At 33.7% G+C, this 20,027-nt stretch overlaps 1 protein-coding gene across 7 annotated transcripts in view; it reads left to right on the top strand.

The window, feature by feature from the left end:
- Positions 1 to 20,027, top strand: part of EXOC6B (exocyst complex component 6B) — a 514,225-nt gene that overhangs the window by 271,037 nt on the left and 223,161 nt on the right. For all 7 annotated transcript variants that reach the window (XM_016130555.2, XM_016130553.2, XM_016130554.2 and 4 more), the window contains 2 exons: positions 4,192 to 4,303; positions 14,473 to 14,607. In XM_016130555.2, coding sequence (XP_015986041.2) covers positions 4,192 to 4,303; positions 14,473 to 14,607 — 247 coding nt within the window. The remainder of the gene's footprint in view (positions 1 to 4,191; positions 4,304 to 14,472; positions 14,608 to 20,027) is intronic.

Genomic DNA, 20,027 nt, shown 5'->3' with positions numbered 1-20,027 from the left:
TATCCTTTTAACTTTATGAAATGTCCCATGTTATCTGTGTTAAAAATGAGAATAGTTTCAATGTCTACTTTGCCTGATATTAAAGTAGCCATAATTTATTTTATATGGTATGCATTTGTCTCTCCTATTACTTACAAACTTTTCTTCTTTTTCTTTAAACATGCTATTTTCAGATAATTTCAACATTAAGTAATATTATGATAATATTATGAATGGCGTACTTTTATCCAAATTTACCAATTTTGACATTTTGCCATATTTGATTTATTAATTCCTCCCTCCCTTCTTCATTTCCTCTTTCTCTTTCTCACTGTCTGTCTCTCCGTCTCTGTCTCTCTCTGTCTCTGTCTCTGTCTCTCTCTCTCTCTCTCTCTGTGTAGTATTATAATCTTTTACGGTTTATGTTACTTTTTATTAATTAGCTGATGTTGTCTGTTTTCCCTATACAATTATCATTATCATTTGTCTGTAATAAGTAATGTTTGTATTGGTGTTGAAATACTTTGAGACTCTGTGTTTATTTTGTTAGTTATCACATGTCCTCCTTACAATATCCATTAATGATTCTTGCCTGAATCAACTTTTCTATGATAATTACTAATTTATGATTTTTAACAAATTTCTGATTTTTAAATTCTTTGTATATGTATTACCTAGCATTCTATATTAAGGAATCCTTCCCCATCTGCTTGCTATCTATCTACGTATCATCTGTCAATTATCTACTTATCATCATATCAGACTGATGAATTCTTACTTCATTCAGTTGGTTAATTCCTTTACTGTCTCTATTAATTCTAATGCTCAAATGTCCCAGATGTAACGAGTGTGCACAACTTTATGCTGGCTTATATGCCTTGTTGATGTATTACCATCACTTTTTGAGACATTTCCCTTCTTAACCATAATATCATTGATTTCTCCAAGGAGCCCAGTTCCTTTAGTGCTGAGTCATATGTTGAAAATAAGATCTGGGCATGTGTCCTTATGTTTAAAACATGTCATTTTGAATCAACAATAGTTGGATATATATATATATTTTTAATCCAGTTTGCCTAATTAATGTATTTAGTGATAAGGTTGGATTTAAGCCTACTATCTTGCTATTTTTCTATTTGTCCTATTTATTTTTTACACCCCTTTTCCTGTTGTCCTTCCTTTTATTTGGTTAAGTGTTTTGATATTATGATTTATTTTTCCTATTGGTTTACTTGAGCATAACATTTTTTTAATTTATTATTTATTTGTGTGGTTACTCTGGAGATCACAGTGTGCATCCTTATCACAATTTATCTTGAATAATATTATATCACTTTATGTATAATTTAAGAATCTTACAACAGTGTAATGTAATTTACCTTCTCCCTTTTTTGATATTGTTGGCATATACTTCATGTATACACCTGTTTTAACCCTAAAATATGTCATTGTTTGTGCTTAAAACATTTAATAGTATTTTAAACTTCAGGCTTTCATATTCTTTCTTGCAGATCTAGGTTACTCTCCAATTTTATTTTCCTTCAGTGTGAAGAATTTCTTTTAGCATTTCTTTCATTATATATCTACTTGTGTTGGATTTTCCTAGTTTTAGTTTGTCTAAAAATATTTTTTAACCTTTGTTTTCAAAAATATATTTTTTAAGATACATAATTCTAGGTTGACACTCCTCCCTTTCCCTGTACTTTAAAGATGTCATTCCGCTGTCTGCTTTCATTATTTCTGAAGAGAAATAAGCTGTCATTTCTCTGATTGCCTTTTCTCTTTCGCTTTGCCATTTATAATTTGACTATGATGTTCCTATATGTTGTTTTATTTTCATGGATTCTATTTGGGCTGTGCTGAACTTCTTGGATCTGTAGGGTGAAATATTTTATCAGGTAAGGACATGATTTTGCTATTATGTCCTTAAATATGTCTTTCTCATTTTTTGTCTTCTGCAGCTCCTAGCTGTTTGATAGATAAATCATTCAGATTTCATCATTACATTAGCGAAATGAGTGTGTCTCAGTTTTAATTAGTTTCAAATTACTTCTGATTTTAGATGCTATTGAAGAAGTCTTTTTGTCTTTAAGACTGACTCTGAAATTCCAAAGCTTCTATCCAGGGACTTATCTATGATCTTAACAGGATTTGAGCTGGGCTGCGTTTCAGCTTTAGTTAGTTTTTGCAGTCCTTTGGATTGAATTTCAGTGTAGCCCTGGAACCTAAACCTCTTGCAAAATTTGCAAAATTTCTCTCTTTTAGTGCTGCCTCCATCATTTCTTATGGAACAGAATTTTTATAGGGGATAATTGTTGGGTCAGTATATTTTTGTTTGCAGGCTTTTCCAAGATTCCAGTCTGTAATGTTAGCCCACACTGTGAAGGATTTGGCTGATTTCTCTTCATCTCACCAAAGCCTCTCAGCCTCTTTCACTCCATCATCCATCTGTACCCAGATTAGCAATTGGCCTCAGATGTGGAACTGGCTGGTGTTCATTGCTCATCTCGCAAGGACTTGTTCCAGTGTGAGATTTAGTTAGTTCAGTTACACATTACACTTCGTTAACATTTAAGGAAAGTATAGCTTTTAGCTTAGACCTAGCTTTCTTGTTGTTATGAAGAAAGTGTCAGTCTTTCTTCTATATCATATCTAAAAGAGGGATTTCTGTTAGATCTTCTTAAAGCATAATAGAGATACGTAATAAGCATTAACATCAGGGTCACCAAATAATTTTGGGCACCTGTGTTATTTACTATTATAGCAATCTATTTATTCATAGCTCATATTATAATTCATATGATGTAATTATGAGTTTAATATATGGAGGCAGGAACCATGACTATTTTGTTCACCATTGTGATCTCAGTATTCTACTAACACAGTGCTTAGCGTCTTATTTATGTACAGAATGAAGTATTTCAATTAAATAATAATTGTGGAAAGGCTGGCAGTGTTACATGGACCCTATAATGATATTTTTGTGTATCTTATTTTCCTAACTGATTGAGGCCCTGCATTTTGCAGCCTTACTTATTTCTAATTTTTTTCTCTTTCTCACATAGCATGATGTAGCTTGTTTATATATTTAGTATTTTCAGATTTTTAATTTTACTGCACTAAGCCTCTGATTTCCTTCTGTAGAAAGCGAAATCAATGAGATAAAATTTGTGACATTGTCTACAACTAATAAATTATTGACAAAGAACTGCTCATACATCTTTATTTACAGTTATTTCTTGATGCGTATAAACAAGTATCATTACAACAGTATCCTTATCATTGAAGAAATGTTTGTCTTAAAAGGATATCTTTTAAAGAAAGCCATTTTGATTGATATTTTCAAGGACTTATGAAAGACGTATAGCTATTGAATTTAGTCTTTTGATTGCAAGACTGTTTTCTTTTTTTAAACTTTGCATATAAAAATAGTATTAAAATAATTTTCTTATGTTTAGTTTCCTTAACTGAGTAGAAAATCTTTTTATTGATCACTTTTTGGATAGTAAGTGGGATTATAAAACAATTATGCAGAATTAAACGACTAGCTTGAAGCAATTATTTTGGAATGGGAGCTAAATAGACTTCATATGGAAGATGATAATATAAGAACAGAGATATCTTTTTCTAGGGACCTTTATCAGCTAATAGACTTCATATGGAAGATGATAATATAGGAACAGAGATATCTTTTTCTAGAGACCTGTAGGAGGTCTACAGAAGGACTGGTTGGAAAATTGTGAATATTAATCTGTGAGGGAATTTCAAACTATAGGAGAAATAATGGTTTTAGGATGTGGAACTCTTTATCCTGAGAGACAGTACAGCATAGTGTTTAAATACTGTGGGCTTTAGAGCTAGCCTACCTGTGAGAAAATCTTTTTTGTTCTTTTTTTTTTTTTGCTGTGTATTCATTGTGTGACCCTTGAACAAGTAACTTAATTTCTCTGTGCCTTCATTTCCTCATCTATAGAGATAATAATACAACTACTTCATATGGTGTTGGTGAAGGTTAAATGAATTTTAATTCAATAAAGTACTTGGAATAATTTCTGGCAAACAATAAATGTTACTTGCTGCTGCCATTACTACTACTACTACTACTACTACTACTACTACTACTACTACTACTACTACTACAATTACCACTGGCACCTTGTTTGCAAAATAATTCTGTTACCTGGTGTAAGACTCTTGACACTTCTTTTTCAGCTCAACTGAAATTGATGACATGATTCGTAAATCTACAAACCTGTTGCTAACCAGGACTCTGAGCAACTCTCTGCAGAATGTCATTAAAAGGAAGAATATTGGACTCACTGAGGTAAAGCTGCTCTTGATGGAGGCAGCCAAGGCAATATGTTAACAGATGTCCTAAATTCTGGGGTTTGTTTGTGAATTAATTGTAATTTTCTGTATGATTTCTCATGGTCTTCCATCATGTTCTCTGTAATGGTGAAAATGCAAAATAAATGCCTTGTGTTTTCTTTGGTCACTCTGGAGTAATCCATTATTATATTTTGAAAGTCACTTTTTTTTCCTTCTCACATGATTTTCACTAGCTTAACTTGTTTTATTTTCTGAACATGTTAAGATAAATTTGTATTATTTGCCCTTGATTATATAAAATTTTTGGTTGAATACAGTCAACATCAGGTTCCTATCCAAATGAATGGCAGTTCAAATACAACGTACAATATGAGATCATATTTTGTCTGCATAAATCATTGATGCCAAGGATATCGGCACTCAGGGTCCTTGGTTAGTGTTAGACTTAGCTCTTGTTTTTGAGATACCTCATGTATATGAATGGTAAATATCTCTTAGCAGGTAAGTCTGGGGATTTGGGATTGAGGAAATGTGAGAGAAAGGCAATCATCACATTTCTGTGGAAGCTTATGCAGTCTCACAAAGGGAGGAGGGATATTGTACATATGCTGAGAACAGTATCTTGGCAAAATGAAGATTTGGCACATTGGCATCAAGTCCTAAAATTTAGAAAGATGTGAAGTTCTCTTTTACTTGGAACCCAGGATTGCATGTGAGCCTCAACCTGCCATTTTATGGAAATTATAGTGCCAAAACTGAGAGCCTGAAGGAATTTTTTTCACAGGGATAAGAAAGGCTGTTGGCCATCTGTTTTACCTGTTGGAGGTAAATGTTGTTTGAAAGGCAGTTACTCTATGAAAAATCGACATTTTCAGATATACACTGTCAAGGATTATAGTGAAAGCCAGTAAATGGTTAATGATACTGACCCATAGGTAAAGGCAGCTGGAAGCCAGATAAGTATTTAGTTCTGCTTTTGGAATGATTGTCACCCCCCCTCCCCGCCCCCCATGTTATGATTTAAAAATATTAAATGTGGACTTTGGCAGGGACCGAATTTTACTGCTAACAAACTTTTTTGTTTTCTTTTTATAATTGAATGTCACATTTGACATTATTTAGGACAGTATCTTCATTTTCCAGATCTTCCTTTTTATTGTCAGGTATATTAAGTATTGCTTTTGTGTGTCTGAGAATAGACTTACTTCATCATTGCGAAGGGTAGAAAAAAGGAAAGTTGGAGTGGAAATTAGGAGGCCCTCCTTTGATTAGATGTGCTGTTCTCCTTTCCTGAATCCAAGTAGTCTGTTGTTTATTTTGTGAACTGTCTCTACATTATAATTCTTGATGTAATTCTTCTTATGCCATTGATTTGATAGACTCTTAAAAAAACTTTTTTAACAAGTAGCATAGCAGGAACATAGTGTGATAGAAAAACAGCTTTGGCCTCAGAAGACTCTTGAGTTTAGTTGTTGCCGTGTCATTTTTACTGTGACATCTTAAGAGAAAGACCTGACTTCTTACTTCTTTGATTTTCCTGATTTTATTGTCCTTTTCAAGGGCACAGTATAGATCAGGTAATGCTAGGAAGAAGTGGTTGGAGCCTGTCAAAGGAGAATGAGATCATAATTTTTGGCACTGTTTAAATAAATGATAAATATTTTTTCTAAGTCATTGGATCTCTTTAGGCAAATATACTTTTATAATCACTATCATTGCAGATGAATGAAGAAAACATCCATAGGCATTTATTCTGGCTGCTATAGTGGTGTGTATGTGTATAGACATATACATACCCAGTGATTTTTCTTTTATCAACAACCAGTAAATCTTTGAATAGCTAGATTACTCACCTTTAAAAAGAGAAGATGTTAAATCCTCCTTTACAGTGCTTAACTAAAGTGAATTCACATTGGGAATCATCATCATAATAGGCAGGATTTGTGGAACAATTTGCATTCTTCGAAGTCCATTCATAAATACCATCTCACTTAGTACAGTAACATTTGAAGCAGTCTGGGCACATATTGTTATTCTTATTTTTATAGAAGGTATAATTAAAGTTCAAGGAGATTGCCCACGGTCATACAGCCAGCAAAATGATAGAAATGAAATGTGAGTCCGGGTCACTTTTCCCTAAACTTACTCACTTTTACAGTATGTACTGCCTTCCATATTGATTTAATTATTTAATAATAACAAAAGATAGAGATTTTTACAGGAAGCCCATAATAACATGGAAATTGTTCTTATTAGAGATGGTTTTGTGACAGGGAACAGACATCCACTAAAACAATAGAAGTATTATAAGTACACAAAACTCAAAATATAATCCTGTCAGACAATTCTTTTAAGACTTAAAAGTTTCTATAAGCTAATGTCTGTCTGTCTTTTTTTGAGGCTCCATAATATCTCATCTCTTCTTCCTTCTGTTCATATGTTCTATCCTTTTTATCATTTTCTGTCTATACACTGTATTTCTTGCTTTTCTCATAGCTTCTTTGCTTCTCTGTGCTGAGCCAATTCGACATTACCTTTCAGTTCTAGCACCTACTGTAACTTGAATACTTTGCTCTCTCAGACCTTAAGCCACTATCCCTAGTTCAATCAAAGCAGGTACAGCTGTTTTCGTAGGGCTGTTTTTTCAGGTCTGTAGGAAAAGGAGAAGTTGAGCAATGGGTAAGAGTCCACTCTTACCCATATGTAGAGCAGACTACGCGGGTTCCAATTCTGGCTCTCCCCTTAACAGATGTGTTCTTGGGCAAATTACTTTGCTTTATGTATAAAATGTGTACAATAATAGCATGTATTTCATAGGATTGTTGTGAGAATTATCTTAACGCGTAAAGTAATTAGAACTGTGTCTGGCACATAGTAAGTACTCAGTGGATATTGTCTGTTATTAAGAAAGCAGTCTGGGCAAGTAATGATTGTCAGGTCTAGTACAGAGATATAGTTTTTCAGTTAAGAAAAGTCAGAAGATTAGAACAAGATCCCCTGTTAAAATAAATACTTATTAGTGCCTACTATATGACAGGCACTGTTCTAAGCCCTAAAGATAAATAAGTAAACAACAAAAACAATAATAAAAGATCCTGCTTACATTCTAATGGCAGGAAACAGATAATAAATTATTAAATAAATAAATCATCTAGTATGATAAAAGACAGTAAATGCTATGGAGACAGAGAAAGAACCTGGATTAAGAAAATCGGGAGTCTGGAAGAAGTTTAAGGTTGGTCTTTTTCAAAAGAGCAGCATCTTGATGGTGAGGTGTCATAGAAGGGGAGCAATCATTCTTGGCAGAGGTTAGAATTAGAGCAAAGGTCTGAAGGTAGTTAGGTTATTGGCATGTTCAGGGAATAATAAGGAGGGGTAGCTAGAATGGCGTACACAAGGGGAAGGGAAGCAGGAGATTAGATCAAAGAAGTACAGGGTGTTCATGATAGGCTATATTAGAATCTTTGGCTTTTATTTTGAGTGAAATGAGGAGCCATGGCCAGATTTTGGTTAGTGACATGATCTGACATATTTCAAAAGGATTACATTGACTGTGGTATTGAAAATAAACTATAAGGTATAAATAGACTGGTTAGGAGGTTATGACAATAGTCCAGTGAGATTTGATGGAAGCATGGATTGTAGCCAGAAGGTCATGACAAGTGATCAGATGTGAAGTATAGAGCCAGCATGCTTTCCTGATGATTGGTTGTAAAGGAAGTGAAAAGTAAGGAATTGAAGATAACTCCTCTAAGATTTTTTTATTTGAGCAACTAGAAGGCTGTATATAACATGAACTGTGATGACAACAGCATCAAGTAGAGCTAAATTTGGGGTGAGGGAAGATTGGGAATTTGGTTTGGGGCACATTAAATTTGTAGCTTATTAGACATACAATTTGAGATATTTAATAAAAGTTATGTATACGAGTTTGGAGTTTGAGAAGGTGGTTTGCCTGGAGAAAAATTTTAGAGCATAAAAATATTTATAACTACATGACTGGATAATATTACTGAGAGAATTTGTAAAGATGGCGAAGAGAAGAGGATGGAAGACTAAACCCTTGTGTACTCTAATATTAAGAAGTCAGGAGAAAAGAGGAACCTGCAAAGGAGATTGGGAAGGAGCCACTGGGAAAGAGAAAAAACAAACCAAAACAAAAACAGAAGCAGGAGAGTATGGTGTCCTGGAAGCCAAGTGACGAAATTATAGCAAGAAGGAGGGGGAGGGGTCAGTTATGACACATACTACTGATAGATCAGGTAAGATGACAATTAAGCATTACCATTGGCATTAGCAACTTGGAATAAGTTGGTGACTTTGATAAAAGCATTTATAATAGAATAATGGTAGGAAATGCCTGATAGAGAGGGTTTGAAAAAGAATGGGTCTTATATAGAAGAAATTTAAATAGTTTATGTAGATATTATCCTCTCAAGGAGGTGGCACGTAGCTTCCTACCCCTTGTGTGAAGGCTCTGCTTAGTTTCTTGCTTCCTAAAAGTAAAGTGTGGAAGGAGGGAAATGGTATCTTTACAGTGAAGAAACATGGCATTAGGGGATCAAGGTTAACATCATCAGTGGTAAGTTGTGTTGATAGTGTGTACCTTTGATATGATGTGTTGAGAAGACATGCCACCTCTGTGGTCTTCCTTCCAAAACCCATAACCTCAGTCTAACCATGAGAAAAATATTTAAAAAACCCAAATTGAAGTATATTCTACAAAATATCTGACCAGTATTCCTCAAAACTGTCAGTCATCAAAAATAAGTCGCATCTGAGAAACTGTCACAGACCAGAGGAGCTAAGGAGACATGATAAGTAAATGTAATGTGGGATCCTGAAAAAGGTAGAGAACATTAGGGAGAAATGAGTGAAATCTGAATACAGTGTATTGTTCAGTTAGTAGTAATGTACCAAAGTTGGTTCCTTAGTTGTGGCAAATGTACCATAATAATGTAAGATGTGAACAGAGGGTACTGGGTGTGGAGTATTTGGGAACTCTTTGAAACTATTTTGTGAACACAAAACTATCCTAAAATGAAATGTTTATTTAAATTAAGAAATTTAAAGGATGAAAGAGAGAGAGCAAGTATAAGACAACCGTTTCAGATAATTTTGTTACAAAGGTAAACAAGGAGACGAGGTGGTAGCCAGCAGTGGAAGTGGGTTAAGCAAATGCTTTTGTTTTGTTTTAATAGGAGAAGTAACAGCATATTGTTTCTGATGACAGTGATGCAATAGAAAGCAAAAAGTTGATGACGTAGGAGAAAGGGGGAAGTCTCTAGAGTACTGTGCTTGAGTAGAAAAGAGTTCATCTCTGATAACACATGAGAATCAGAGAATATGGATGCAGCTGATGGGAGTCGAGTATATGTTTTGGTGGCAGGCTCCAAATGCTTAGTTTTCCCAGTGAAAGAAAGGTGTTTGGCTGAAAGTAGAGATCAAGAACAAATGTTGGAGTTGAAGGAAAGAGAAAGTATTTCTGGGTATATGGAAAAGAGAATTAGTTTGTGCTTAATTTATAGGATTATTTTGTAGCATTAAGTGTCACTTAAGCTAGTAGATATGAATTAAAGTGAAACTAGCCAGCATAGTTGTATCATTTCTTAAGCCATATTTAGCTACAGATAGGAGTAAGCCCATATCAATAACAGCTCTCAGGAATTTGGTATATATTATACTACTTTATTATATATGTTAGTATTTTTATTTAATTGTTTATAATATATTTATTATTTCTTTGGTATGAGAATGATATTATTACCTCAATTTTAAGATGATGAAAGAAAATAACTTCGCTTAAGGCCACACAACCAGTAAGTAGTTTGGAAATAAGATTTGAGATAAGTTTTGAACTACATTTTCTTTTAGAAATAAGATTTGAAATGTTTTAAAATAGTGTTTCTTTTGTTCCAAATCTTTGTTCTTTCTCTGTGCTAATTTAAAAACATCAATCTTATGAGAGATAGGAAATAAATCACTAGTTTGTTAATCTCAGAATATCAGAGAACTAAGTTTGAAAGAAAGTTCTAAGATGAATCAAAGGACACCCTACTTATTTTGGAAGAATGTATTGATAGAAAGATTTAAGACATGAATTGGATTAGAAAGAACTTATTTATTACAGATGATAGACATATTATACCTTCACTTTAAGTCTGTATTCAAATGTTTCCTTAAGGAGGTCTCCCTTGACCACTCTATCTCAAAATGGCTCAGATCTACCATTACCTTGCAACTTCTTATTCTGACTTCTATTCCCAGTGCTTGTTACCACCTGACATTCTATTACGTGTTTATATGTGTATGCGTTTACTGTGATGTCCATGAGCTCTGTAATTTTGTACAGCTATATCCCAATTCCTTGACATGTGGGAGTTCTCAACCGATGAAAGAGAGAAGAAAGAAAGAAGGAAGGTAGGTAGGTAGGTTCTTAGGGTAAAGTTAGAGAAATCCAGAGTTCCTATTAGTGATATTGAATATTTATATTTTTATGCTTAAAATAGTGTCCCAAGAGATGTGAAAAAATGACCAATGCTTTCATTCACCCTTTGTTTTTAATATGATTTACATTGATGACCACATGGTTCTATCCTGTGTTATCTCCCACATACCATTTGTCTCCATCCACTGTTGTTGACAGCAATGATATTGCTAATGTTAAAACATTTTATACTTAAGCTTCGTCAAATATAAGGTTTGTACTAGATCTTTGAATTTGGAACCAGTAGTCCCAAGTATTTTAGTACTTTAAGTATTTGCCTTGGACATGACATAAAATCAGTAGTTTACACACTTTTTGTACTTTTGCAGAAGATTAAAATTCCTTGAAGTCTTAGTGATAGCTTATTTTTGCGAATGAGAATCAAGGCTCCTATTTAGTTCTTTATCTTCTTGCACATGTAACAGATGAGAAGCATTGGTGGTGTAGAGAAGAGTGTGACTTCTCATTTACTGGCTTTGGGTTAGTCCTTTTGGAGATTCAGTGTACTAAATTCTCTGCTTTGGGAAACATGGTATCAGTTCTAAGATGAGTAGAAATGTATACCCCAGAAGTAGTTTATAGTTGGAAACGAAAACTTCTTGGAGCTTAGGGCTTAGTTTTGAACTATTGAAGATGATGAAGACATTTTCTTTTCTGGAATTTGTCAGGATATGAACATCTCTCTATCATCATGGTTCAGGCTCCGCTGGAGTGTTACCGCAGGGTCGAAGTGACTTCCACAGTGTACTCACTGTGGAGCGCCTCACTCATTAGATTCTCTGTAATACTAGGAAGGAGGAACAGAAAAAGTTCTGCTTCTTAACGGTTTTTAACTTAAATGACTTCTGTCATTTAGTTGTGAGAGGCGATTGTTTGCTTTATAGTGTTTACTTTTGGGGGTTCAGTTTTCAAAGAACTTTATATAAGACATAACCAGTATCTAATCTATTGTTAGTTCTGTGTCCTTGAAACAATATTGAGGACAGTTTAGATTGCTGCAGTGATATATTTTTGTAAGAGTGTGGGAAGTAGGGGTTAAAAATATCAAAGGAGCTCAAACTCTGATGGAAGTTGATATCTCAAATTGCTTCATTTCATCCGTACTTCAAAATTACCCCAAAGCATCTGGCTTCACATTTGTAAATGCCCTTGTAAGGATGTTGGTTAGCTGTCATTCAGAAGTAGAGATCATTTAGACCTCATTAAGAGACAATATTCCCTTTGAAAATGACATGGTATCTACTGTAATCCCAGAGTGTTTTAATAGTCTATTCTATGCTCAGCAATGAAACATTTCAAAAGTGACTGACAGCCAATTGATGTAATTCATGGTGATCTTTTGTGTTGACAGATCTTTAAAAAGTCATGGGAAATTACTACTGTACCCAGTGAAGCCGCCTCCTTTTTTTTTTTTTTTTTAACTGCCAATATCCTGCAAAACAGGACAATTTTCTTTTTGACTGCCACTGTTTTTTATTTCGATTACATGACATGATTCCTCTTTATTATTAGGATTGCTTTTGATAGATTGAATGTGTTCCCTATAGGTAATGCTGGTTTTAAAATAGAAATTCTTCAGTTCTCCAAATTAATTCTCTTACTTTTTTGACTTCCACCTTGCCAATAGTCACCATCCCACTCAGGACGAACATTGATTTAATTTAGACAATTAAAATTACTTTAATGATTTTAGTCCTCTTCTGAGGGAGAAACATGTTGAAAAGAAGTGAGCGGGGGGCATGAATTGCTTATTTCAGTGAGTGTTTTTTCTAGAGCACTCCGAAGCTAAAAGGCTGATGTTTTGAGAAATTTTACAGGAGATAGTATCTGTGTCTCAAACTCAAAGTCTCCAAATTCAAAGAATGGAAAGGGCCTAGTGACAAATATGAACTTACCTAATTAGTTGTAGGAATATATGGGGATCTAGTCCCAGTGTTGTCCTGACTTTTCATCTTTGTTGGAACTGCATCTCTGGGTCTTTGCTGTTTGTCATCGTATTTCAAAAGTAGCTGTTTTCCTCAGGTCTTCCAGCTGATCCTGAAGGGAATAGAAAGTACCTTTTCTTTTAGTCCATTCTATTCAAGCATTGCCGTTGTGAATTGACACATATATTTTGAGAAAAAAATTGTGTGCTTTAGCTTTGTGCTGGGGACTGTTGAAGATATAAGAATATACTTCTTATTATAGTCCTGTTAATATTAATATTTTTGTTTAATATTCCACAATATAATACTTCGATTGAAGTGTAATTCCAACTTTTAAACATTGTTTTGAAATATCATTTGACTATAAAAATGTATAAATCCTCCCTTTATCTTTAGTTCCAATTTCTCTGCCATCTATCCACTCTCCTGTGGCTCACGGTCTCACTAGACTAAAAGAAGACCCTAAATTCATCCATAGCTTATATTCCAATGCTCCCTTTACCTGCCTCAGACCTACCATCAGAACATTTTCTTATGAATGTGAAAGTTAAAGATATAGAGAAGAGAGACAAAAAAAGGTTTCATTCCATGTTCTCTTTGTATTTCTTTTACTCTGGGGAATATGAATAGTGTTCATAGTTGAAATAAGTAGCAGGTACCAGTCCTTTTTTATTTTTTACATAGAATAGAATGAAAGCATGGTGGGGGTCTAGTTGTTGGCAGTCCCTGAATCTATTTCAGCCTAGTGCCTTTAAACATGAGCACTCCAGAGTTGCCATCTTATGCTGTGATAAATGGCACTGTTAGAAGTCATTTAGATGAGTCCATAACTGAGGGTAGATGCCTGGATTCGAGTCTTAGTTCCATTAAGCTTATGTGATCTAGGGAAGATCACTTTATTTTTGTTTCTGTTACAGTAAAATGTAAGTAATAATTATTCCAACTTAATTTACTTCTCCAGGTTGCTAGGAAGACATTGTAAGAAAATGAATTGCTTAGAGCTTTATAAACTTGAATTCTATACAGATAATAATAGTTATCCTTCCTTATTCTCCCCTCACAGTAATTTACAGATGACTTTGATCCTAACTTGTACTGTCTTCTTTAAGGATCTTCCTGTAAGAAAAGAGAAATAGTGTTAAAATAATATTTAATCCTCACGATAACTCTGTTAGAAATTATTATTAACATTTCACAAATAAAGAAACAGGCTTCGAGAAGTTAAGAAATGTTCTCAAGATCAATAGTTTGTAAATAGTTAATCCCCTGGTTTTTCTGACTTCAGTGCCCATGTTTTTTCTTCCATAGACTAAGATAGTTTGTTAACGTATTTCCAACATCTCTCTGTTTATCATGCCTGATTTTGAAACTACTTCTTGCCATTTCAGTTATTCTTGTTCTTTTAGTGGGAGTTTATTTAATTTACTTGACAATTATTTAATGCCAGTTACTATGCTAAACACTTGCAGTTTTTGTTCTTAATGTAGTCTTTCTTAAACAGAAGAAAACTTGTGTTTAGAATAGAGTGATAAGAGCTCCTATAGTAGGGGGAAATACGACATGCTTTGGGAAGTCAGGGAAGGCTTCATAGATGAAGTCATACCTAAGCCCGTGCTTTAAAATACCCTTTGTAGAGTACAGATGGCCTCTGCTATCATACCTTTTGTTTTTGTTGTACCAGCAGATTCTTACTGAGCTATTTTTCTCGGGTGAATAATCAAATGACTGTTACATATGCTTGTTATTTTCTAGCTTGTCCAGATTATTATCAATACAACACACTTGGAAAAATCCTGTAAGTACTTGGAAGAATTCATCACCAAAATCACTAATGTGCTTCCAGAGACAGTCCATACCACCAAACTCTATGGCACCACAACTTTTAAGGTGAGAAAGCTCTACAGTTCGATAGAACTGCTTCTGGTATGTATAGTCTCGGGCACTCTACCTAACATGGTTTTGTTTCTTCCAGGTTGCATAGTGGTATGATTCATAACATGTGCTTGAGAATAAGAGCTTACGAATTCCTTGGAAAAACAAATACCAATGCTTATTTTGGGGTGTTTAAACTAAAAAAAAAAAGTCTACTACTGTGTCCACTAAACTTTCCCTATATTTTGTACATGAAAATGGCTAGTTCTTAAGTATGGTCTGTATAATAGAGGTCAGAGCTGAAATCAACATCAATTAAAAGTTTTAGATTAGCTATTCTCTCTTTTCTGTATCCTATGTCTAGTATATATATTTTTAACCTTATTTTTAAATGAGGAATTTTTGTCACTTGCTATTATAGTTATAAATTTATAATTATTTTACAAGGCCATTGAACTAGTTTTCACCCAGGGTTAAAGCAAATAGGAAAAATAATACTTTTTTGGTCAAAAGAAGGACTGACGGTAGATGAGTTTCTGGAGAGTAAATGCCTTAATTTCAAAGAGCCTTCAGAAAATCCTTTATATTGCCATGTGAGCTTTAAATAAGTATTAAGTAGAAAAAGTAACAGGGCAATACCTTAAAACACTAAAATGGTCGATTTTGACTTAAAGGCCAACTTGTAGACTTTGGGTTTTTGATATTGTTGTTATTTAATTATTTTAGTTTTGAAACAAATCTGTCACCCTTTTGAAATCCAGAAGTTGATGTTAATTAGATATAGAACTCATGATTTATGTCTGCCGGTGTCTACTTTTTCCTATCCTTTTATACTCTTTCTCTGTTTATTGGTACCTTTCTTCTCTTAAATCTACTCTCCTTGAGAGTAGATTTAAGAGAAGAAATCAAATCTTATTGATATTCTTTATTATATTTTATGAGAGGTAAACATTGTTGGAATAATCTATTCTTTTTCTGTTACAAGAAAAAAAAAAATGAGAAAGACCCTGAATAGCCAAAGCAATCTTGAAAAAGAATAATAAAGCTGGAGGCATCATGCTTCTTGATTTCAAATTATAATAGAAAGCTATAGTAATCTAAACAGTATGGCATTGGCATAAAAACAAACACATAGATCAGTGGAAGAAAATAGAGAACTTAGAAATAAACCCATGCATATATTGTCAATTAACTTACAAAAAAGTAGCCAAGAATATACAATGGAAAAAGAATAGTTTCTTAAATAAATGGTGCTGGGAAAATGGGACAACTGCATGCAAAACAATGATACTATACCCCTCTCTTATACCATGCATAAAAATGAACTCAAAATGGATTAAAAACTTGAATGTAAGACTGAAACCATGAAAATCCTAGAAGAAAACGTAGAAGGTAAGCTCCTTGACATCATCCTTGACAGTGGTATTTTGGATTTGACATCAAAAGCAAAAGCAACAACAAGAAAAATTAAAAAGTGAGATTTCATCGCACCAAGAAGCTTCCGCACAACAAAGGAAACTGTCAACAAAATGAAAAAGCAGCTGATGGAATGGGAGAAAATATTTACAAATTATATATCTGATAAAGGGTTAATATCCAAAAAATATAAAGAACTCCCACAACTCAATAGCAAATGAAACAAAACAATCTAATTAAAAAATGGGCAGAGGAACCAAATAGATATTTTTTCAAAGAAGACAATGAAACTCTAACAGGTATATGAAAAAGATGTTCAACATCACTAATTATCAAGGACATGCAAATGAAAACCACAATGAGATATCATCTCACACTTGCGAGAATGGCTATCTTTAAAAAAATAAGAGATAACGAATGCCCTCAAGGATGTGGAGAAAACCCTTGTGCACTGTTGGTGGGAATGTAAACTGGTACAGCCACTATGGAAAAGAGTATGGAAATTCCTCTAGAAATTAAAAATAGAACTATCATATGATTCCACAATCTCACTTCCTTGTGTATATCTCAAGGAATCAAAATCATTATCTTGGAGAGCTATCTTCTCTACTTTCATGTTCATTGCAGCATTATTTACAATAGCTAAGATGTGGAAACAACCTAAGTGTTCATCAACAGATGAATGGATAAAGATAATATGGTATAAAACGGAGTATAAAATGAAGTATTATTTAGCCATGAAAAATAAGGAAATCTTGTCACTTGTGATGACATAGATGAACCTTGAGGGCATTGTGCTAAGTAAAATAAGACAGAGAATGACAAATACTGCATGGTATTTGTGGAATCATTTACATGTGGAATCTTTAAAAAAAAAAGGTCAAACTCATAGAAATAGAGAGTAGAAAAGTTGTTCCAGGATCTAGGGGTGAGAAAAATAGAGGCTGGTAAAGGTATAGACTTTCAGCTTTAAGATGAGTAAGTTCTGAGTAATGTAAAACATGGTGACTATAGTTGATAATACTATAGTTTATAATTGAAATTTGTTTAGAGAGCAGAATAAAAATGTTTCACTTAAAAAAAGATAAATATGTGAGGTGATGAATGTGTTAAATATCTAGATAGTGGGAATTCTTTCACAATATATACTTATATCAAATCATCACAATTTACCTTTTGAATAACTTATAATTTTATTTTCAATAGTAACTCAATAAAGCTGAAAAAAATGAGATGGTCAAACAAAAAATATTCTTTATGTACTTAAGTGATTGAGTCAGCTGCTAGAAGAGTTATACTTTCAAGATGACCATAGATTATTTGTTCCATTACTGATAAAGTTATTTCAAACAAAATTTAATGTACACCATATTATATATCATTTCTTATAAGCTTTGTAATAATGCCATATTATATTAATATTGGTACTCTTTTGTGGAGAAAAGACTTATTTAATAAAGAGGCCCCAAGAATAGTGTGTAAATGTAACAAGAGCTTTGCAAACTTCGGGATGACCTTAGCTAGTTTAATAAGAAACATAATTACTCCTAAACATTAGCATTGTTATGGAGCATGGGTAATAATTTTATCAAAAAAAAATATTTCCATTTAATTTACTGTGGAAGCCAAAATTTCTCCAAGAAAGAAAATGTGGGAACATTCAGCAGAGAATAAGTAGTTAGGGAGTTAGAACATGAGGTTCATTTATACTTGTGTATCATATGGGGAATATGTAATATGTTCTGCTACTCTTCCTTGAACCCATCTCAATTTTCTTATTATGAGGGCCTTTCAAATTATGGTCAGATATCCTCCCAGGGGATGGCTTGTGTATTTTATTGTTGCTTTAGCATTAAAATTGCTGAGGGAAAATTAAAAACAGACAGGAAGCCCGAGGGGTTGAGCAGCGAGTTAAATACTTAGTCGAAGAGAAGTTCTGGAGACTACTAAAGGTCATGTTGACAGTGCTTATTGGCAACACTGATTACTTAAAACACATTGAAAGTTTATTTTTACCAGGATTGTCTCCGACCAGCTAACCGAGAACTCAGTATAAACATGGCAATTATAGTAGCTACATGTTGTGTATTTTCCTAAGCTACTGTTTCCAGAAAACTTTCTCTTGCAGATGGAAACTTTTATGCTGAAAAGGGGGCAAAAAGAATCAGAAGGTCTTTAAGGTATTTTTCTTGCAGTTTTCTCTTATTGCCATATGTGTCATAATCAAGCTAACATTCTTTACTTTCTTGTTCAGAAGAATTTTTTCACTCTCTTACAAAACATCATGAAGGAATTTATTAATTTTCTCTATCTCAAATATTGTTTGCCTACCTACCATGCAACAATCTGGTAGATTCTTGGCTAGAGAGATAAAAAAAATACATGGTCTTTGGACTTACAGTTTATAGTCTGCAGGAAAGAGATATTGTAAGTTCTATAAAGAACTATATGAAAGATACTAGAATAATACAATGTATTGTATTGATTCTATAAGTTTTTTAGCGTCTACTACATACCGGGCCATTTATAGGCATGAACTAAAAACACAAGCCTCCAGACCTTAAGGAGCTTATATTCTAGTGTGGGTAATAGATGATAAATAAACAACAAATATACTTTAATGTCAGGTAGTAGTAAGAGCTAGGAAGGAAAATAAATGAGCTGAATGCATTTCAGTCAGAGGAAATAGCACATTAGTAAGTATTGGTGTGTTCAAGGAATAGCAAGGGGTTAGTCTGGCAATGATTTGTCTTTCGCTGGTGATAAAGGTGGTAAGAGATAAGACAGGAGTCAGGTACTTTCTGGCCTTGTAGGATTTTATTTTGAGATGAAGTGTGAGGCCATTAGAAGATCGGGAGTGATGGTGATAAACTAATTTTATATAATAGTGGGTAGCACTGGTGGCTGTGTAGAAAATAAATATATTATAGGTCAGTAAGAGTGGAAGAAGAGAGTCCAATTTGGAGGTTATTGCAGTAGTCTAGGTAAGAGATAGTGGTCGCTTGGACTACAGTGGTAGGGGTGGAAGTGGTAAGAAATATTTTTGAAGGAAGAGATGCCAAGTTTTACTGCTGGGTTGGATATGGGGTTATAAGAGAAAGAGTAGAGTTGGGTAATTCCAAGATTTTCAAACTAAGCAAACTGGATAAATAGCAGTGCTATAAACTGAGATGGGAAATAGCGAGAAAATAATGGATTTGGGGAGGGGCAGTAGAATCAAGAGTTCCATTTTTGACATATTAAGCTTGAAATATTTAGTAGTCATCTGCATGGAGATATTAAATAGACAGTGAAGTCATAGCTAGAGATAAAAAATTTAGAATTCAGTATAAAGATGGTATTTAATGCCACAGGCTGGATTTTTTTTTTGGCGGGGGTGGAGGATGTGATTAAATTTAAACAAGAAAAGGTGTGAAGATTGAGCTCCAAGGAGCATCAACAATGATAGGTTCAGAAGAAGAGGAGAAATTCATAGAGGATGAGTAGTAGTTATTTCAGCTTTGAGACTTTCAAGGAAGACTTCCCAGAAAAGGCACATGTTAGAATGGGTCTGGGACCAGCAGGAGATGTACAGGTGGAGAAAGAGAGGAGAGTAAGGGACATTTTTAGGAGCTAGGGCAACTACATGTGCAAGGTGAAAGAATAAAATATAACCAGACATATTTAGTATAAAATAAGGGTAGTAGTGATATAGAGAAGTAGATAAATGGTAATTTGTGATGTACTTTTTTTGTACTGATAGGTAATTTGGACTTTATCTTACTAAAGTCTGAGCCTTCGAGCAAGGGTGTATTTCATTTTTAAAAAGAATCATTTTTACCTTGCCAATTAAAAGAAAGGAAGGAAAGAGGATGGAAGAAAGGAAGGGAAAGAGAAAAGAAAGAAGAAAAAAGGAATAAAAAAAAAAGGAATAAATAAATGACCTGAAATTCATAACTAGTGGAAATTAAATACCTAGAATACTTTGTTTAACTCTGTGTTAATAAATTTCAGGCTCTATAGGAAAATATATGATTAAA

This window comes from Rousettus aegyptiacus, unplaced genomic scaffold (genome assembly GCF_014176215.1).
Source record: "Rousettus aegyptiacus isolate mRouAeg1 unplaced genomic scaffold, mRouAeg1.p scaffold_m13_p_7, whole genome shotgun sequence".
NCBI lineage: Eukaryota > Metazoa > Chordata > Mammalia > Chiroptera > Pteropodidae > Rousettus > Rousettus aegyptiacus.
This window is presented reverse-complemented; position numbering and strand designations above follow the sequence as displayed.